General features: G+C 42.4%; 2 protein-coding genes across 5 annotated transcripts in view; both read right to left on the reverse strand.

Annotated features, from left to right (window-relative positions):
* Positions 1 to 8,583, reverse strand: part of LOC100666771 (allergin-1) — a 25,108-nt gene extending 16,525 nt beyond the window's left edge. For all 4 annotated transcript variants that reach the window (XR_010318322.1, XM_023556992.2, XM_023556988.2 and 1 more), the window contains exons 1-2: positions 8,368 to 8,583; positions 4,524 to 4,808 (exon numbers count right to left, since the gene is read on the reverse strand). Coding sequence is in view for 3 of the 4 variants with exons in the window: in XM_023556992.2 (XP_023412760.1) it covers positions 4,524 to 4,808; positions 8,368 to 8,458 (376 nt within the window). In the remaining variant the exon portion in view is untranslated. The remainder of the gene's footprint in view (positions 1 to 4,523; positions 4,809 to 8,367) is intronic.
* LOC135228079 (allergin-1-like) overlaps positions 1 to 22,453 on the reverse strand; it is a 49,673-nt gene that overhangs the window by 4,329 nt on the left and 22,891 nt on the right. The gene's annotated exons all lie outside the window — the stretch shown is intronic.

Below are 22,453 nucleotides of genomic sequence, written 5' to 3' on the forward strand. Positions count from 1 at the left end.
ATTCCCGTTCTTCGCAATGTTATCCATAATTTGTTATCATCCACACAGTCGAATGCCTTTGCGTAGTCAATAAAACACAGGTAAACATCCTTCTGGTATTCTCTGCTTTCAGCCAGGATCCATCTGACATCAGCAATGATATCCCTGGTTTCATGTCCTCTTCTGAAACCGGCCTGAATTTCTGGCAGTTCCCTGTCGATATACTGCTACAGCCGTTTTTGAATGATCTTCAGCAAAATTTTGCTTGTGTGTGATATTAATGATATTGTTCTATAATTTCCACATTCAGTTGGATCACCTTTCTTGAGAATAGGCATAAATATGGATCTCTTCCAGTCCGTTGCCCAGGAAGCTGTCTTCCATATTTCTTGGCATAGACAAGTGAGCACCTCCAGCGCTGCATCTGTTTGTTGAAACATCTCAATTGATATTCCATCAATTCCCGGAGCCTTGTTTTTCACCAATGCCTTCAGAGCAGCCTGGACTTCCTCCTTCAGTACCATCAGTTCCTGATCATGTGCCACCTCTTGAAATGGTTGAACATCGACTAATTCTTTTTGGTATAATGACTCTGTGTATTCCTTCCATTTTTTTTTTTTTTTGATGCTTAAGAATTATTCAAATTAAAAAAAAAAAAAAAGATCAAAAGGCATTTCCTTAGGTCCTTCTCGTCAGTGTTGCAGAAACTGGCCTTACTCCTTCCTACACATGGACTGTTAAAGAAAAAACTGCGGTAAACCAAAGCATTCATTTTTTTAATAATATTACCCTGTGCTTATGTTGCTATGAGTTGGAATCGACTTGACGGCACTGGGTCTGGGGTTACCCTGTGCTTGTGTAGTTTAAAATATAATAGGTAATGTACATTTAAATGATTTAAAAGTCAGAGCAATATAAAAAGGTTTATTTTGAGCAGTCTCACTCATACTTCTCTCCCCATTTGCCCCATCCTTCTCTCTTCCTGTGGATTGCTTTGGTTTTTTGTGTTTCCTCTTGGTATTTCTTTATGTAAATGCAGGCAAAAACAAACTTCTCTTCTTACCTCTCCCTGTCTTACACAGACAATGGAAGAGTATTGATGCTATTCTTCACTTCGCTTTTGTTTCTTTACTTAACAATATGTCTTGGGGCATCTATCCATATCTGTGCATGGAGAGCTTCCTCATCCTTTTTCACTGCTGTATAGTATTTCATTGTGTGGAGATGCTCTGGTTTATTTATATAGTCCTCTATTGGTGAACACTTGGGCTGTTTCCAATGTTTTGCTATTACAAAGAGTGGCTGCACAACATGATTGATGTAATTGGTTCCATTGAATTGTACAAGTGAAAAGTGTGGAATTGGCAAATGTTGTGTTACCTAGATTTTTACAAAATTTTAAATAAAAAAAGGTGGTATAATAAATAATCTTGTATATACATTATTTTGCACATGTGAGGTATGCCTGTAGAAATAAATCCTAGAAGAAGGATTGCTAGGTCAGAGGGTATAGGCATTTGTAATTTTGGTCGTGCAGGTGTTTTTAACCTGATAGCAAGACTGCTTTTGCCTCTATTACATCTCAGTCTGTCAGTGTGGGTTCATCAGTCTAGCTGGTTGGAATCCTTAAGGTCTCAGATCTCAAGTTCAAACCATCTAAGAGTGGACTGGAGCCCTGGTGGCGTGGCGGTTAAGAGCTCCGCTACTAACTGAAAGGTCAGCAGTTCAAATCCACCAGCCACTCCTTGGAAACCCTATGGGGCGGTTCTACTCTGTCCTATAGAGTTGCCATGAGTTGGAACCGACTTGACGGCACCTAACAACAAGAGTAGGCCTCTTCCTTGCAGAGGTGTTCAAATGGTGGCGACCCATATCAATATTAGGTCTTGTCTTCCTTCACCTTTTCTCACACTGAATCTCAGTGATTTGAAGGGCCAACAGATACTCTCCTGGTCAAGTAAGCTGCTGCCCTCCTGTGGTGAAATGGGTTCCTTTATGTGGCCTTTTGATTTGGTTCTTTGGGAAAACAGCTCAAGAGATTTTTTTCCCTAAACCCTGAGGAGTTAACCTTTGCTCTAGTTTTCTACCCTAGAGGGTTTGTTACTTTTGACCAGGCTGATTGACATTTCCATAAGCTATAAAGAGCTTGATGGTTTGATACTTTTTGTCTGACCTAGGGCTGTATCCTGCCCTGTGATTGGCCTATTGTACACACGTGCAGGGACTGGTCAATATACTATAGACTATGCAAATAACTTGACTATAGACAATGCAAATGAAGTGATTACAATCCACTGAGGGGATTGGTCAGTTAATGGCCCTGCTGGGAGGGCCGTGCCTTAAAACTGACAGGGAGTTTGCTTATATATGCAGCCAACCCCACAGAGGTGACAGAAGGAAAAAAGAAAAGGAAAACCGGCAAGAGATGCAAGAAGAGAGGAAGGAGAAGCGGAGAGAGAGGAGGTAAGAAACCTCCTAAAAGAGCTGTAACACGGGTCACAGGCTGTAACACTGAAGAGAGTGGGAGGTCTGAAGAGGTCCTGTGGCAGAGTCGGTGGTGATATCAGAAGTGACTCTGTGGTAGAGTCGTTGGTGACAGCAGAAACCTGCTGCTAGGAATGCAGCTAAGAGAACTGAACAGAGCTGCTACACTATGAACTGGGTAGTTAGCAGTGTAGAGGCCAAAGGCAGAGAGAACTGAATGGCTTAGAGGGGGTGTGCACAGCAGAGGGAAGGACCTGCTTGCTTGCACAGCCAAAGAGTTGAGAGAGTCGTTCTACACTGAAGAAGGAAAGGATGTGCTCTCAACTTTGGGGAAGCCTTCCAGACTTTGCCTATATCTTTCTGGTCCTGATCCCAAGTTGTAGCCTATTGATCCTGATCCTCAGTTATACCCTGTTACTTCCCTAATAAACCGCTTAACTGTAAGTACAGTTTGTGAGTTCTGTGAGATGTTGCAATCAATTATCAAAGCCAGCAGAGAAGCAGAGAGTGCTGTCAGGGGGATGGCTGGTATCAGAATTGGTAAAACGTTTGGAGAGTGAAGGTACATCTGACCTCTATCTCACTGGAATCAACTTTGTGCTGATCTTGATTCTCATCCCTCCTCCTGGAGTTAGAAGACTTCAGGAGCTACTAGGACTTTATACCTCCCCACCTCATTCCACCACTGTGGCCTGAGATTCTCACATAGAGTTAAAACCAGACAATGCTAGGAGTACACTGTCCTATCTTCTCAATTCATGTTTTAGTAATTAAGGACTGCAGGTATATCTAAGTGATATCCAAGTGGAAAATCCAAGGTTGAACAGGAAGCTGGTTGTAGAATAAGGATGAGAACACAGGTTCCCTGATGCCCACTCCATTGTTCTTTCCACAGTATAGGACACCCAGTCCAGCAGGAGCCTGACCACTAGAGAATATTATCAACAGGGTTACTGCCCTCACATTATCTGCCACATTCAGTTAGTAGGCTTGCAGCCCTTTCCCCCTTCTTCACATAGTCTTTAAGGTTAGGGTTTCTATTCAGTTTGTGTCCAAACTGTCTTAGGATCATTTAGGGGAGCCCAAGGCATCCCCTCAAACCTCATGCAAAAGTTTGCATCTGTGGTTTTGTGAGCATTTCCCTGGGGAAATATTCAGTGCTATCATTACATTAGTGAGAGGGTTACAACTTACAAAGCTAAGAACCATTGATCTAGAGCAGTTCTGCCCGATAGTACTTTCTGCGATAATGTAAATGTTGTATGTCTGTGTTGTCCAATATGGAGGTCACCAGCCACCCTTGGCTATTGAGCACTTAAAATATGATTAAGGAGACTGAGGAACCAAACTTTTTAATTTCATCTCATTTTAATTTAAATTTAAATAGCCACATGTGAGTAGTGGTGGCTGTACAGGACAGTGCAGACCTAGAGGCTCACTCAAAGAAAGTTCAGGACGCTTATGTTTAGAAGACTCCAGGTAAGGTGTACACATATTGCCTGTAATCCTCACATATTACTCCTCTTCCAGGAGTCCATTATCAAGGTCACCTTCACATATGATGCCATTAATGCTGGATGGTAGAGAGAAATACAGATGTAATAAATTGTACTTGGGCAGGAGGAGTACTGGCTGCTGGGGCACCTGGTCTGCGGTCCTTGCAAGGGGAAGATGGTAGAGAAAAGACCTGGGGCTTTAAAGACCTACTACATAGGGTCCAACACTGATTCCAAGGTGTCTTGAGTCTTTAGAGAAGTCATTTTTGCTTACATGATGGGAATCATGGAGTAAAGCATCTAGAAAAGACCTCAACAATTTTCCAAATTGTTGAGATAGGAGACTTTTTGTCTAAGGCAATCAGCCTATCGTTATCTGAAATTGTAAAAACTCTTGGAAAGAGAAAGCGAAATTTGAATTATTAAGAATAATTATCTCGTTGACACGCTTCCCAGGCTTTTGAGTGAGTGCTTGTAAGGGACACGGAGAGCACTTAGTGGAACAGAAAAGATCCCACAAATCAAAGGGGCTCCAAATAACAAGGGCCACTTGTTTTTACTTACCTACCAATGTGAAGGTGAAGTCAGGACTGTATTTAGCACAGCGGAAATCTTCATTTATAGGATCTTGGACTTTGCATTTGTAGGGGCCCAAATCATGGGCTTCTGAGATGCTTAGGTTGAAAATATTGGATTCACCTTTCGTATCTTCACTTCTCAGGTATTTCTCACCCCGAAAAAAAGAGTACTTGATTGCCAGAGATTTTTTCTTGGTGGAACAAATCAGAGATACATTTTGACCCTTTGTGACCACACTGGTTTGCGATGACAATCTAGGTGAAGGGCATTCTGGAAAACAGACAACAAAGAAGTCCTCGTTAATACCCCTTCATGGTAACTCAGTGGTCTTACTGGCACATGTATGTGGGTCGAGGTGGTAGGGACACCCCATTCTCAAAGCACTGCCCTACATGAGGCTCTAGTTGCCTGCATGGCCAGGCCGACCAGTGTGTGTGGAATTCTCAGGCTCAGCAGAGGCTCCTCACAGTGAGTCATGGGTGGGTTGACCAGCAAAATCCTTTGTGCTTGCTGTCTCTTGCCACTGAGACCCTAAAGAGGGCGCTGTTAAGACTGGGTATGTTTTACTTAAAACCCATTGCTGACTCATAGCATCCCTATAGGACAGAGTAGAACTGCCCTATAGGGTTTCCAAGGAGCGGCTGGTGGATTTGAACTGCCGACCTTTTGGTTAGCAGCTGAGCTCTTACCCATGTGCTACCAGAGCTGCATGCTAACTTAGAAATATTCAAACTGTTCCAGATTCTATGACCAAACATTACATCTGATGGCTTGTTTTGCCCCTTATTTTAGAAAATATCAAACTTAAGAGTAGAGAGGGTAGCATATGAACCCCAAGAAAATTGGGTTAAATCATCCAGCTTTAACAATTATCAGCACGTGATCAATCCTGTTTTGTCTGCCTGCTTTTCCGTTGTTTTGAAGCAAATCGCAGACTGCATTTTTTCTCATCCATACATTTCATTATTGAGAAAGAGAAAAGCAGCACCTTATAGCTGGAGATTGGCCTGGCTAGGACCTGACCTGTAACTCACAGCTAGGCTTTGGTCTTCTGCTACTGAACATAAACAAATTCATAGACCATCATCCAGACAGAGCCCATCTATGACCCTCACGAATCAAGACAAAAATAAGACTACTACATAACCATGTCTCAGAACAGATAAAAATACGAATATTGTCCAAACCAGAAAAATGGCCAAACATTGCCATATACTGGCTAATATGAGTGACTCCTGCCCTTTTTTTTTTTTTAACCAGTTCCAACTTTAGCCTTGCTCTGTTCTTCTTACCTTCTGGAAGAGAATTATTAGGATACACTATCATAGAATTACTCCTACGTCCTCAAAGAAACAAAGCCATTTTCTTTGAATCTTCCTCCAAGCCACCTAACATAGTCCAAATCCAATAATTAGTCCTTTCTAACACCCTCTTGGTGAGATGTCCATGGGTCATCGTGGTATGTGTTCTCCCTCATTGCAACAAGTCAATAAGCTCAATTTTGTTCAACCACACCTGTGTCGCTGGTGATCCTTGGTTGTAAGTCATTGATAATTTGTACCTCTAAATGGCACTCTTTTTTGTAAACATAACAATACCATTATCACACCTAAAAATTAACAGTATTTAAAAAATATCCCCAAGTATCTAGTTAGTGTTCAAATTTCTCCAGTTGTCTTTTTGTTTGCTCGTTGAATTAATATTCAGATATTGCCATTGGTTGATATGTTTCTTAAGTCTTTTTTAATTTATAGACCTTTTCATCTTTTTCTTTTTTCCTTCCTTACTTTTTTTTTACAGTTTATTTGTTGAATATAGCAAGTTGTTCCGTAGTGTTTTCCACGGTCTGGATTTTGTTAATCACAATTTCCATGATACCTTTTACCATGTTTCTCTGTCCCTGATGTTTCTGGTAAATCGGTTATTAGATCTAAAGCTTGATGAGATTCAGATTAGGCTTTGTTTAACAAGACTAGGTCACAGGTGGTAGTATGTGCTTCTATTAGGAAGCACATAGTATCTGATTATCTTTTTGCTTGTTAGTAGCCTTTCATGATAATCACCTGGAAGCATTATTTCATTAGACATCACAAAATGATGACACACTAATTCTAATTATTCCTTCATTATTTTCTAAAATACTTCTATAAAAAGAAACTTGCCCTTGTCAACCATTTAGTTACACTGAGATAGTTTCTGCAGGAAAGGAAGGATCAGTGCTTGATTCTTTCCCTCTGTTGCCCAGTTTTGAAAAGAATGTGTTGGTTCCCCTGCGTCTTACAAAAGTGAACAGTGAGTTGTTTTCTTTCACTGTTGTTTTTCTTTTAAGAATCATTATGAACTCAGATTTATGCATATTTGATGCAGTTATTATTCTTATTGTCCCTTTTTTTTTTGGTCCCTGGAAGCCTCTACAAATTGGCTTCTGAGTCTTTCTGACAGGATCCCATTTGCCTTATTATTATTATTTTTTTGCTGTTGTGGTTGAGGATATACATACACCCATTCAACAATTTCTACATGCATAATTCAGTGGCATTGATTACATTCTTCAAGTTGTACAACCTACCATTCTCACACTCCTTTTCTGAATTGTTCTTCCTACATTAGCATAAAGTCATTGTTCCCTAATTTTCCCAGTAATCTTTGAGAGCTTGTTTGTTTGCCTTTTATTATTTAATGAAAACCAAGAAGGAAAAAACTTTATCAGAAAATCTTAATGTAAAAAAAAAAAATACTGTGAGAGAATTGAGAAATATAGGGAAATATCTTTGTTATCGGGCAGGAAAAGCCTTCCAAGTAAGACTCAAAAATTAGAAACCATCAAGAAAAGATTGAAAAAATTGACTACTCAGACACAAGCACACTGTTGGCGACCCTATGTATGTTCAGTCTGTTGGGAAAGGCATTTAGCAGCATCTGTAGCAATTTAAATATACATGCAATTTGACTTCTAGGTTTTTAATGCTACAAACACGCTCTCGTGTGTCCACAATGACTGATATATGAGGATACTCATTGTAGTATTGCTTATATTACAAAAAAAGGAAAAATCAATAAGAGGTTGGTTAAATTAATGAAATATCAAGTAAATTAATGAAACCCCATGCAGCTGTTGAAAATAATGAGCTAAATCTACAAGTACTACTTAGAGAAATGCCTATAATATATTCTTAAGAAAAAAAAGTCACAGAAGAGTTTGTTTACTATGATATTGCATAGACAATAACTGTTAACAGTGGTTGCCTCTGGCTGTGGGAGAGGGGAGAGGAGTAGAGGCGGGGGTAACAGGATTTTCACGTTTTCCATAGTAACAGGAGCTACCTTGGCTAACATTTATGGATGGCTCACCACACACCAGGCACTGTGCTGAAGAACATGGGTTATCTCATTTAACCCTTAGAGCCACCCTCCCAGATAGGTGCTTTTTTATCATCCCCACTTCACAGATGAAAGAAAAGAAGCTTAAAGTGGTTGCTTCACGTGCCCAGGCTGAGATCAAGTAAGTGGTAGAACCAGGGTGAGGACTAATGCTGTGCTGTCTAGCTCTATGATAATAAACTTCAATGGTGTTTTAATTATTTTACAAAGAAAGAAATATTTCATTGTAAAAACATTCTAAATATTTTGTCTCTGAATCTTAGGAAATATGCTCCTAGTCCTTCTCTAAACTCATTTCATTTTAAACAGTAGGTGATTGAAAAGACTGTACTCTTTGGTTATTTATCTAAAAGCAGAGAAAAACTTATTCATGAATGATCATATTTAAAGCTGACACTCACCATCTCAATAAAACATTTTTAGTAAGAGGGAAATAAATGAAACTTACCATCTGTTTTCTTCATTGTCTCATCGTCCAAAACTGCATTTTGAATTGAAAGAGAGAAAAGGAACACGAGAAAATGCTTTTTCCACATCATGTCTTGGTTTGGAGATTCAAGCCTCAAAATGATATGTGGTTCTTACATGTGACCAAGGAAAAACCACCCCAAAAGAAGAGTTTGATCAAGTGGCTTCGCATTCTCCCTAATGAAGTCAGAGAAGAAGTCAAAGGAGGCTTAGCTACATAACAGTGGTGAGTCACTTAGAGAACTTCCTCCTTTTCTTGAGTGAGTAAAGGAAACTGGAGGCTCTGTATCAGCTTTGCACAATATAACTAGTTGGTTTTACTAATCTCTGGTTGGTTTCTCCAGGAGTTCTTGTAAGAAGAGAGAGATGCGGTAGGTTGCCCCTGACTCAAACTGACAAGAAGTTGAACCATGGGGAAAAAAGAAAAAGAAAAATCTGACTATTATATGTATTGCTGTCGTGTAAACCCACTAGAACTCAGTGAGCATTGAAAGGAATTTAATGGAAACTTGGCTTAGTCTTGGGTAGCACATATTGACTGTTTAGAGACACATAAAGAAGTAACATCAGAAATGTCTGACTTTATTAAATGCTGGTTCCAGGGTCCTTCCCTGGACCTACTGGTGATGAGACCTGGGACTCTGGTTTTTTACAAGGCCCTATCTTAGGCTGGGTTCTCTAGAGAAGCAAAACCAGTAAAGTATATGAATATATATATAGAGAGAGAGATTTATATTAAGGAAATGGCACTCGCGGTTGTAGAGGCTGGAAAGTGCATCAGGCAGGAGGCCTCTCCTAATTCATGTAGCCACAGGGGCTGGTGAACCCAAGATTGGCAACTCAGACATCAGGGCTCTTGATCATAGGCTGCTGAAGACTGATGAACCCCAAGATCAGCAAGCAAGACAACAAGTAAGCTGCTAGCTCAAGTCCCAAGAACCAGAGGTCAGATGAACAGGAGCCAGCTGCAGGATCTAGAGCAAGCAAAAGCCCCTGAGCCTTGCCAGAAGGTCCACCTATAATAGATGCAGGTCACACCCCCAAGGAAGCTCCCCTCCAACTGATTGGCTGCTTACAGCAGATCCTATCATGGAGGTGATGAGGTTATATCAAATCTCGTCGTGGAAGTGATCACATCATCATACAACTGCCAAATTACATCACAACTGCCCCACTCTGAGAATCATGTCCCAGCCAAGTTGACACACAACCCCAATGAACACAGGCGCCAAGTGATTCTCCAGCACTTGTCAGTTTGTCGTACTGTGGTGGCTTGTGTGTTGCTGTGATGCTGGAAGCTATGCCACCAGTACTTCAAATACCTGCAGGGTCACCCATGGTGGACAGGTTTCAGTGGAGCTTCCAGACTAAGACAGATTAAGAAGGACCTAGTGATCTACTTCTTAAAAAATTGGCCAGTGAAAACCTTATGAACGGTATCAGAACATTATCTGGTATAGTGCCAGAAGATGAGCCTGTCAGGGTGAAAGGCACTGAAAATACAACTGAGAAGGAGCTGCCTCCTAGAAGTAGAGTTGACTTTAATGACGTGGATGGAATCAAGCTTTTGGGTCCTTCATTTGCTGATGGCATATGACTCAAAATGGGAAGAGACAGCTGCAAACATCCATTAATAATTGGAACATGGAATGTATGAGGTATGCATCTAGAAAAATTGGAAGTTACAAAAATGGAATGCATAGGGTTAGATATCTTATTGTCAAAGGCTGGGTTCTCTAAAGAAGCAAAATCAGTGAACCTATATATAGAGAGAGAGAGATTTATATCAAGGAAATGGCTCACATAGTTGCAGAGAATGGCAAGTCCCAAGTCTGTGGGTCAGGTGTCAGGCTGGAGGCTTCTCCTGACTCACGTAGCTGCGTGGGCTGAGGAACCCAATATCAGCAATCAGACCGCAAGCTGCCGGCTCACAGGCTGTAGATGCTGATGGATCCAGTATCAGCAGGGGATGACAGGGTGCTGGGCCAAGTTCCAAGGACCAGACTTCAGATGATAATGAGGTGAATGCAGGATCCAGAGCACAGTAAAAGCCAGCAAGCTTTGCCAGAAAGTCCATATATATTGGATGCAGGCCATACCCCCAGTGAAACTCTCTTTCAACTGATTGGCTGCTCATAGCAGATCTCAGCATGGAGGAAATTACATTATATCAGATCTCATCATAGAGGTGACTACATCATTACATAAATACCAAAAATATCATAACTGCCAAGCCACTGAGAATCATGGCTCAGCCAAGCGGACGCACAACCCAACCATCATAGCCCACCCCTTATCAACTTGGCACCTGTACACATCTCCTTAAATCATGCATAATCTCTAAATAAAGATAATTATAAAGTCATACTTGTGCCTAACATGATGCAACTAATACAACCAAAAATGCATCAGCCCTGTTTATGTCTTATGTTTTATAAGTGAAGAAAACAAAAATATTTGATGTACATATGTTGTTGTTGTTAGGTGCCATTGAGTTGGTTCCAACTTATAGTGACCCTATGCACAACAGAATGAAACACTGCCTGGTCCTGCGCCATCCTTACGATCGTTGTTATGCTTGAGCTCATTGTTGCAGCCACTGTGTCAATCCACCTCGTTGAGGGTCTTCCTCTTTTCTGCTGACCCTGTACTCTGCCAAGCATGATGTCCTTCTCCAGGGACTGATCCCTCCTGACAACATGTCCAAAGTATGTAAGACGCAGTCTCGCCATCCTCGCTTCTAAGGAGCATTCTGGTTGTACTTCCTCCAAGACAGATTTGTTCGTTCTTTTGGCAGTCCATGGTATATTCAACATTCTTCTCCAACACCACAATTCAAAGGTGTCAGCTCTTCTTCGGTCTTCCTTATTCATTATCCAGCTTTCACATGCATATGATGTGATTGAAAATGCCATGGCTTGGGTCAGGCGCACCTTAGTCTTCAGGGTGACATCTTTGCTCTTTCAACTTTGAAGAGGTCCTTTGCAGCAGATTTACCCAATGCAATACTTTTTTTGATTTCTTGACTGCTGCTTCCATGGCTGTTGATTGTGGATCCAAGTAAAATGAAATCCTTGCCAACTTTGATCTTTTCTCTGTTTATCATGATGTTGCTCATTGGTCCAGTTGTGACGATTTTTGTTTTCTTTATGTTGAGGTGTAATCCGTACTGAAGGCTGTGGTCTTTGATCTTCATTAGTAAGTGCTTCAAGTCCTCTTCACTTTCAGCAAGCAAGGTGGTGTCATCTGCATAACGCAGGTTGTTAATGAGTCTTCCTCCAATCTTGATGCCCCTTTCTTCTTCATATAGTCCAGCTTCTCGGCTTATTTGTTCAGCATACAGATTAAATAGGTATGGTGAAAGAATACAACCCTGACACACACCTTTCCTGACTTTAAACCAATCAGTATCCCCTTGTTCTGCCTCTTGATCTATGTAAAGGTTCCTCATAAGCACAATTAAGTGTACATATACAAGAAAGCAATAATCATAACAATTACAGTCCTGTTTTCTGCAACTGGTCGCATGGTCGTAGCTGGTATTTAGATCTACCTTTTTCTGCTACCCATTTCATATTCCCTTTACCCTCAGCAAGCTCCTCAGCTGGTCGTGGTTCTTTTGGAGTATAGTGTACCTCCTCCTGGGTCCCACTTTATATCTTACCTTTTGGGGCTCATTGGTACTTAAGTCTAGTTATAGGTCTAGAAGCAAAAATGGGTGGTGGGGATGTGTTTTGAGAACATTCAGCAATATCTTGTAAGGCATCTGCCTCTGGCAGTGCCTCAGGCGATGCCCCAGGTGATGACTCACTCACCACCCCAGGCAGAATCTCAGACAAAGGCTCTTCAGACACAGCTGGGTTAATCTCATCAGGTAGGTAGATAGGTAGAGAGATTTATATCAAGGAAATGGCTTACGTGATTGTAGAGGCTAGAAAGTTCCAATTCCATGGGTCATGTGTCAGGCTGGAGGCCTCTCCTGACTCATGTGGCTGCAGGTGCTAAAGGATCCAAGATTGGCCAGTCAGACTGCAGGCTGCTAGCTCAAGTTCCAAGAACCAGATTTCAGATGATGATGAGATGAATGCAGGATCTAGAACAGGGCAAAAGCCAGCAAACTTTGCCAGAAAGTCCATATATATTGGATTTAGGCCATACCCCCAAGGAAACTCCCTTTCAACTGATTGGCTGCTCATAGCAGATTTCATCATGAAGGAGATTACATTATATTGGATCTCACCATGGAGGTGATTACATCATTACTTAACTGCCAAACTATATCATAACTGCCAAACCTCTGAGAATCATGGCCCAGCCATGTAGATGCACAACTCCAACCTGAGCTGAATTGGACTGGTATTGGCCATTTTGAATTGGATAATCATTTGGTCTACTATGCCAGGAATGCCAAAATGAAGAGGAATGGGGATGCAGTGAAAAAGAGGAAGACCCTCAACAAAATGGATTGACACAGTGGCTGCAACAATGGGCAGTAACATAGCAATGATTGTGAGGATGGTGCAGGACCAGACAGTATTTCATTGTGTTGTACATAGAGTTGCTATGAGTCAGAACAGACTCAACAGCAACTAATAAGAACAAGTGATTCTTACATGTGCTCATATTTGGGAACAAAGGTTCTAGAAAGAGGGGGTTGGGTAAGTGGCCTCTAAAAGATGCTGCTACCCTAGTGATTTCTGAATTAGAGGAACCACAAGGGGCTTGTTATTATGGTGAGTCTTTCAGTGCTGGAAGAATGTGTGGTGGAGGAACACTGGAAGGTGGGTATAGGGCTAAGAGGACTGAGGTATGAGTGGACTTAGAGCAGCCTTTGAAAGATAACATGTAGAGCTACTTCCAGATAGTGTAGAAACCACCAAAGAGATAGAAGAAGTGTCTGGTCATGCGACTAGGTTGTTGGTACAGCTGGTCAACCTGTACAAGAGTCAATAGGTCTACCAAGTAGAGAAAGCAGAAAATTGAATAGATGGGAGTTGTTTTAAGCTGGGACATTCATCTCTGCGGCTTAGGCCCCAAAGCACAATCAAATAATTCCTCAGAGCCTTGGGGTCACCAAGCTAACATCCTATTCCTTCCAAGAGTCAGAGAAGCCCATTGTCTGACATCACCATGAACCCTGAGTGCTACAAAGAGAAATTTATTTTCTCACAGTCTAGCAGGTTACAAGTCCAAATTCAGGGCGTCGGTTCCAGGGGAAGGCTTTCTCTCACTGCTGGCTCTGGAGGAAGGTCCTTGTCTTCAATCTTCCCCTGGTCGAGGAGCTTCTCAGGTGCTGGGACCCCATGTCCAAAGGACTTGCTCTGCTCCTGGTGCTGCTTTCTTGGTGGTATGAGGCCCCCAACTCTCTGCTTGCTTCGCTTTTGTTTTATCTCTTGAGAAATAAAAGGTGGTGCAGGCCACACCCCAGGGAAACTCCCTTTGCCTTGGATCAGGGAGGTGACCTGAGTAAGGGTGGTATTACAATCCCACCCTAATCCTTTTTAACATAAAATTACAATCACAGAATGGAGGACAACCACACAATACTGGGAATCATGGCCTAACCAAGTTGGTACACACATTTTTTGGGGAACATAATTCAATCCATGACATGGGTCCACTGCCCAGTAAGAATTTATGGAAACAGCTAACATGTCAGTGGTTCTGCCTTTAAGACTCTATTAATCTTTTATGTATAGCTGCAAAATTTGGCTGCAAGAATGTTCAATTAAGTTTATTTACAATATTAAAAATTAAAAAAGCCTAAATGTCCAATAATAAGGGAAGAAATGGGTTACTAAAAATGACGTTGTAGAAGAGTATTTTATGAAGTGGTAAGAGGTTCATAATACAGTCAATGAAAATGAAAAGCTGGTTATAAAAGATTTAATAACATGAACCATTTTAAAAAAGGGATTTTTTTTTTTTTCTTTCTCTACAACATGGAGAATAATAGGGCAGAAAAAAAGAATTCAAAGAACAATACTGGGAATCATGGCCTAGCCATGTTGACATGCATTTTAGGGGACACAATTCAATTCATAACAGAGACTATGCAGGAATAAATATATGAATAGAAAAAATATCCAGAAGGATATATATACTCCAATATGTTAACAGTAGGTACATCTGAATGGTCGAATTATGGGGGATTTTTATTTGCTTACTCTAGCTTTTTTTTTCCCCGTGGAATCCTTCAATATTGCAACTTGAGTTTTTTCTTCAGCTGTGTCAGCTTGACAAATGACAAGCATGTTCTTCCTTTTTGTTTTCAAACTCCTACTCCACGGCACCTAACAACAACTTAACAGCGGCTTCTCTTCGAATTCTTTTTTTTTTTTTTTTTAATTTATATGATTTTATTCATTTCTTTTATTCACACAACATTTTTGAATCTTCACAGAAGGTTTGAGAGAAGGAAGGGGCAGAAAATCATACACTTTCCTTCTCCTCAACTATCTCCTTCAAATGTGTTTGTTTCCTCAGGCCAAGACCCCTACTCACTGTGAAGCCCACATCCCACAAAACGGAAGGATGGGCAACTCAGTCTTGATCAGATCAAAGCCATTGGTCCTCCCACCACTTCTCCAACTTGTTTTAACCCTTGACTTTGGGTTTGTTTCTTGGGTTTGATAGAGAACAACCCGCCTTTCCTCTAGTTGCCCCCACCCTCTGGCTCTAGCCTCTTCTCCTGGAGACTGGAGATGACCCCTTCATTACCAGGTCCCAGCCCCAAATCCCTCTCTGGTTTTAGTCCATGAGGCAGGCGCCCCTACTGGGCCTAGATCAGACAGGAACACAGCCATTGCAAGGATTTGGGTGAATTTCCTTCTAATCCTTTCCTATACATTCATTTCTTTCACAGTTATAATTATACACCCACACATATTTGAAAGTCTTGCCTTTTCAATTTAAGTCACATTGTAAACATTTTACATAGTTTCTGTAAAACCGAATCAGTTGCTGTCAAGTCAGTTCCAACTCATGGTCACCCCATGTGTTGCAGGGTAGAACTATACTCAGTAGGGTTTTCAAGGGTGTGACCTTGTGGATGCAGATCTCCAGGCCTTTCGTCCCAGACACCTCTGGCTGGGCTCGAACTACCAATCCTTTGGTTGTTAACTGATTGCATCACCCAGGGACTCCTGTATAGCCTCTGTTAGGAACTGAATCGTGTCCGCTCCCAAAATGCATGTCAACATGGCTAGGCTGTGATTCCTAGTATTGTTCTTTGATGTCTTTTTTTTTTGCACTATTATTCTCCATGCTGTAGAGAAAGAAAAAAGACAGGAAGGAGGTGGTTCTAGTACTTGACATTTTTCCTTGGCCCTCAGTAGAAAAGCAAGAACCCTGGCGGGGAGATCCTCTGGTAATCAACACTGATGGAAGGCAGGAGGTTGGGGCCATCCCCATAAGAGGCAGGCTCACAAAGGAGGTAAAGAAAAGATCTTTTCTGTGGCCCATACCTGCCCTCTGGCAATGCACAGGCTGGCAAACAGCAGCCCCTGCTTCCTTAAGAGAAGGTCTGTTTCAAGTCCAGTAAATTCCAAAAAACTGAAACAGCACACTAAATGAAGAAAATATCATATAGGTGTGTGTATAATTCATCTCCTCTTGTCCCTTGCTTCCCAGAAATATTCTTAGCCCTTTGTCCCCTGTAGTTTCCACAAGATTTAAAAAAAAAAAAACCAGCTGCCATTGAATTGATCATTAATTGTTGTTAATAATAATATTGACAGCTATTGTTTATTAACTTCCGTAGGCCAGCCTTGTACAAAATGCTTAACACGATCTTTAATCCTCCCAGAATCCTGAGAGGAACGATTTTCATCCCCATTTTACATTTGTGGAAACTCAGCTAGTCAGTAGCACAGCTAGGATTGAAACCCACATCTGTCTGAAGCCAGCTCCTGAACTCTCAACCACTCTACATTGCCTCTGACTGGCCAGCCACTGACATGATCAAAGCCTTCTTGAGTTTAGTTAGGTCTTAGAGTCTCTAAACTCCAACCTTGTGATTGTAATGGCTCCTGAGTCACTTCTACTGGCTCCAGAATTCTCCTGGCTCTGTGAAGTGTTCCAAAAGTAAAGCCACGTATTCTGGTCTCACCAGTCTGACCTGGGAGTTGGGAGTGGTGGTGGCTTTCCAAGGGGAGGGAACTGAGATGGGGCCAGGGCACCCGGGTTACTGATTCTTGCTGCTGCACAGGGTAAGCCCTGGAAGTCCTGCACATTTCCTGTGGACAGGTCGCACTCTGTGGGGAAGCCATCTTCAGGTACTTGCCCAGGTAGGGGTTCTCCTGGGGACCTCGCGCCCCCTCCAGTGTTCAGGCCTAAGGCTCCCAGGTCTAGCCTGTGGTGCTGTCATTCCTGGTCTCACACTTGGCATAGGCCAGCCCCAGGGGGCCTGAGCAGAACCAGGGCCTGCTGCCATCACCCCTACTTCCTCCCTGGCTGGCCACCACTCTCTGGAAATAGGTCATCTTCCTATTTATCCCTCAGTTCACAAAAGACCTGATTCCTCCTGACAGTAAAGGTTTCTTCCCAGGCACCTACTCTTCTGAAAAAGGCTGCACTCAGTGATTTCACAGTGATTTCCCTACTGTGATATTGGTGGCAACTTCTTTCCTGTTAGGGAAGAGGGGGGACAAAAAAGCCTCACAAATTAATCCCTGGTGGGTTGCCTCTCAGTGTCAGCATTTCTGCTCAAGACAGCTTGAGGTTGGGTGGTGATGACTGTTTTGAGGCATTTCTACCAGCATTTGGTCCACCCTTGCCTAGGCAGAGGGTAGGGTTTGGGTTAGTGTTAAGGTTACGGTTAGAGCTAAAGTAAGGTTAGGGTTAAAAAAGAAAAAAAAAACAAAACAAAAAAACCCGTTTCCATCGAGTAGATTCCCACTCAGAGTAGAACTATCCCATAGGGTTTACAAGGAGTACCTGGTGGTTTCAAACTGCAGAACTTTTGATTAGCAGCCATAGCTCTTAACCACTACGCCACCAGAGTTTCCAAGGATAGGATTAGGTTTAGGATTAGGGCTAGGGTTAGGGTTAAATCTAGGCTTAGGTTTAGGGTTAGAGCTAGAGTTAGGGTTTAAGGTTAGGGTTAAATCGAGCGTTAGGGTGCCTGGGACGACTGGGCCTTTCGCAAAGGCTGACATGTCTGGGGCACTTCTGCATTTGGACCCCTCAGCTGGGGCAGAAAGCTGACAAATTGCAGCATGAGCACCAAGACAGCAGATGAAATCGGGAAGTGCAACTTACAGCTGTTACAAAGGTCTGTAGGAGGGCTTCAGTGAGGCCCAGGAAAGGGAAGTTATTTGCCTAAAGTTTACACATACATCAGAGATAAAGTCTCAAAGTGAAAAAGAAAGAAATGTATCCAGCTCTATCTCTAGAACATTCCTTGGAGCCAAAATCATGCCAAAGCACATTGCTGTGCTTCACATAATTCATCATATTGGTGAGACTAATGGCAATCAATAGTGTGCAAAGATGTGGAGTCAGCTCCCGTAAAGATTACAGCCTTGCTAACTCTACGGGGCAGTTCAACTCTGTTCTGTAGGGTATTCATATTGTTTTGCTTGTATTCATGAAAATCTGCAAACACCTAAATGCCCATCAATTGTGAACTAGTTATTTAAATTATAGAAGCTCCTTACAATGGGATATTACTTTGATATCCTGTTCTTTTTTAAGTCACTTTATTGAGATATAACTTATATACCATAAAATTCACCCATTTAAACTGTATTTAGTTTAGTGGTTTTTAGTAATATTCACACAGCTGTGCAACCATCACCACGGTCTAATTTTGAGCCACTTTTTAAAAATGAGATAATTCTCTAGGTATTTAAATGGAAATATATTTGTGATGGGCGAAAAGTGCAAAAAAGCATGTTGCAGAGAATATATAACGTTACACCATTTATTTATAAAAGTCAATATATATACACAGATATATAAATATGTCTGTGTTGATATTTACATATTTATTTGTATATATACAGAGTACTATTTTTTTAAACATTAAGAGAACATTAATTTTAGAAACTGAAATAAGGAGTGGAAGCTTCCAAAGGTGATAAAGGGGTGTTAGGACAAACTGCCGCTGAGTAAAAGTGGCTTTTTGTCTAGCCTCCTAGTCTTCCATTAGATGGCGCCATTGTCCAATTTCTGCTGTTTCAAATTGGGCTGGGGAAGGCCAGAGCAAGTGAGAATGGATCAGACCATCAATTATTGCTGCCTATAATGTCTTTTTATTGTCGCTTGCTTTCCTTTTGAGTCACTTGAAATAAAAAAATATTTTTTGAAGTCCTTTTAGAAATACCCCGATAGGGAGAAATGAAGTGAAGTACTTATTAAAGGAATGCAGTCATTAGATGAAAAATACCATCAAATGCATGTATAGTCTGGTGCTTGGGAATGAGTTGCTTTCTTTTGGTCCTAAGAACTGGACACTGCAAAATACTCCCTGCTACTTTGGAATTTTCCATAACTCTGAGCAGGTTGGGCTTCCTAGCTTTTCACCATCAAAATCTCCTTCATTATTTTTACTTCATAAATCTCTAATTTGGGAAGACTTTATCCAAAAAGGCATTTACTAAGTTATAATAATTTTTCTATTTTTATGTATTTGTGTGTATTTGATTAACTAAAGTTTCTAATAGACAAAGGACAACCTGGCTTGGTTGACAGAATTCCAGCCAAAAGCTTCCTAGCCCACTGAACGAGAAAGCTGAGTGCCTGGGGTGCCTCTGGGGACCTACTGGCAGGGGCTAAAGGAGCTTTTTAATACTTGCCTGAACAGGGCAGAGGCATGTGTGCCTGTGGGCATGGCTGGGAAGAGGCCAACCTGACGGAAGAACTGTATCCTGAGTGTTTCTGAACCTGAATTGTAACCTGTTACTTCCCTAATAAACTCCATAATCGTGAGTATTGTCTGTGAGTTCTGTGTGGCCGTTGCGATGAGTTATTGAACCCAGCAGAGAAGTAGAGGGTGCTGTGGGAGGGAAGGTTGGTGTCAGAATTGGTAAAGACGGAGGAGAGAGGAGGCCTGTCTGACCTCCGCCTCATAGGAATCAGTCTTGGGCTGTTGATCTCGATTCTCCTCCTGCCTTGTGAAGTTAGAGGAGGTCAGATGCCTCCCCCATGCTATTTTTACACCCAGCCAGTGAGAGTTGGACAGACTATACATTTTGATAATTTATGGGCAGCAAATTGGGTGTGATTTCAGCACTGGGAGCACCCAGGAAGCAGACGGATGCTCCCAGCAAACTGCCGGGGTGGCCCTGTGGTGTTTCTGACTTGAGGCCTTGCCTTCTTAGGACCCAGGAAGACAAAGCTCTCCTACATTGGTGACTTCTTTGCATTCCTGGGTGGATGGGACGGTTTTTGAAGATGTATTTTGCTAGGAGTTGGTGTAGGGAGGGAGTGGAGAGGGTACACCGAAGGAAAGGCTTTATTTCTTTTTAAGTACCAATATATTATTCTAGGTACTGTGTTAGATTTCTTGACAGGTTTATTAAATATAATTTACATACCATCAAATTTACCCACTATAAGTGTTTATTAGAATTGCAAGATAAAATACAGAACTCCCAGTTAAATTTGAATTTTAGATAAACAGCAAATATGTTTTTAGTATAAGACTGTCCTGTGTAATATTTGGAAACCCTGGTGGCATAGTGGTTAAGTGCTACAGCTCCTAACCAAGAGGTTGGCAGTTCAAATCCTCCAGGCCCTCCTTGGAAACTCTATGGGGCAGTTCTACTCAGCCCTATAGAGCCGCTATGAGTCAGAGTTGACTCGACGGCAGTGGGTTTGGTTTTTTGGGTTTATGCAATATTTGGGAGATACTTACCCTAAAAAAATTTCTTGTTTATGGGACTTTCAGAATTAACTGGATGTCCTGTATTTTCATTTGCTAAATTTGTGAAGCCGATTTTTGGTAAATATATAGAGCTGTGCAACTATCACCATAATCCAGTTTTAGAACATTTCCATCACCCCAAAAGTTCCCCCTTGCCCACTTACATTCACCTCCTCCCACAGTTCCAGGCAACCACTGGTCTGCTTTCTCCTCATAGATTTGGGGATGGCTATACTCTGGGTTGGTGGGTTTTAAACTTGGAAGGCGTACAGCCAGAATGCTGCTTAGAAATAAGGACGGCGAGACTTCTTCTCATGTGCTTTGGACATACTATCAGGAGGAACCAGTCCCTGGAGAAGAACATCATGCTTGGTAAAGAGAGGAGGACCCTTAATAAGATGGAGTGACACAGTGGCTGCAAAAATGGGCTCAAACATAGCAACAATTGTGAGGATGGCACAGGACCGGGCACTGTTTTGTTCTGTTGTACATAGTGTTGCTATGAGTGGGAACCAACTTGGTAGTATTTAAACACAAAACCAAAAAAAAAACCAAACCCAGTGCCGTCAAGTCGATTGCAACTCATAGCGACCCTATAGGACAGAGTAGAACTGCCCCATAGAGCTTCCAAGGAGTGCCTGGTGGATTTGAACTGCTGACCCTTTGGTTAGCAGCGGTAGCATTTAACCACTACACCACCAGGGTTTCCATTTAAAATAACAACAACAAATATCTTGAAGTGGAACTACTTGGCTTGTACACAGCTAGCTTAGTTAAAAATCTAAGTATTTGCCTGATGAGTTTAGTTTCACTTCTTAAAGTGTAACGCACGGGAGACTGGCTGCCCAACATGGGGTTTGTCTTTTGCCATCAGAGCAGCCTCTGGCTTGCAGGTATGTGGATTATTTTCATCTCATTGTGTTTACAGATCACATGGGGAACCAGCCCTGGGGAGGCTGAGAGCCTTCCGGCCTTCACTGAGGGGGGCGCCCTTTCTAGGTCCCTGAGCCAGGGCAGGACAGGAGGTTAGATGGGAAGTCAGGCGACCATGTTACCGCAAATCCCAGGTTGGAGCTGCCTGCCGCAAAGATCTATCAAGATGCGGGGGTGCTCGGGCCTGCCCGGGGGCCATGGCACAGCGCTGCGGAGTATGTCTCTAGGGCTTCTTTTAGGTAGCCACCCAGCGCCAGCACCTCACCATAGCGCAGCAGTAGCTCCTCGGCGCTCTAGCCGGCCGCCGCTGTCGCCGCCCACTGTCCACCTCCGGGGGGCCATTTTTCGGCTCCCTCCCGGGGTGCTTCTCACCAGCGCTGGAGAAGAAGGCCCGCGGAGGGCTGCTGCTCTGTCACCCCCGCCCTGCTCTCGGAGCCTCCGGGGCGCGCTGCTGGGCAGGGGGCGCGCTGCTGGGCAGGCGGCCCGCCATAAGCCGGAACCCACCTTTTTGTTTTAAGAGAGGAGGAACTGTATATGGGGTATTTACAGTCACTTTTTGGCCCAGTGTGAATTTTTCGGCTTCCTGGAGTAAGTCGTAGGTTGCAGCCACTGCCCACAAACACGGTCACCATCCCCTAGCCACGGTGAGAAGTATGTCAGGGGGCGCCCGGCCGAGCCCAAAGTCTGAGTCAGAACTCTCATAGCAATCTCTTTCTCATGTGCAAACAGTTCAAAAGACTTTTGTAAATCAGGCATTCTCAAAGCTGGTGCTGTCATCAACTTATATTTAATATTTTAAAGACTTGTTAGCATTCTTTTAGTGCATACTAAAGGTTCTCTTTCTTCCCCTTTCAGGGCCTCATAAAAAGTCTTTGCCAAGACTCTAAACCCGAGGATCCAGATTTGACAAAACCCAGCCATCTCAGGAATCCTCTTAGCTGTGGCCTTTGGGCTGTCACCCTCATGATTGCCTCACTTCAATCTGGGAGAAGGTCTTGCTGTCCTTGAGAAATCTGGAATCTCAGATATTTAACTTGTGGGAGAGAAATCTGTGCCTTTTTCTCGGATAACCCAGTACTCGCACTCTGCCAAGTGATTTAAAAATAATACAGCATTTTGGTTAGAGTCTTCTTTAGTTTCACTAAAACCAAAAAACCAAACCCAGTGCTGTGGAGTCGATTCCAACTCATAGCGACCCTAGAGAACAGAGTAGAACCGCCCCATAGAGTTTCCAAGGAGCGTCTGGCGGATTCGAACTGCCGAC

Source organism: Loxodonta africana, chromosome 18, assembly GCF_030014295.1.
Source record: "Loxodonta africana isolate mLoxAfr1 chromosome 18, mLoxAfr1.hap2, whole genome shotgun sequence".
Taxonomy (NCBI): domain Eukaryota; kingdom Metazoa; phylum Chordata; class Mammalia; order Proboscidea; family Elephantidae; genus Loxodonta; species Loxodonta africana.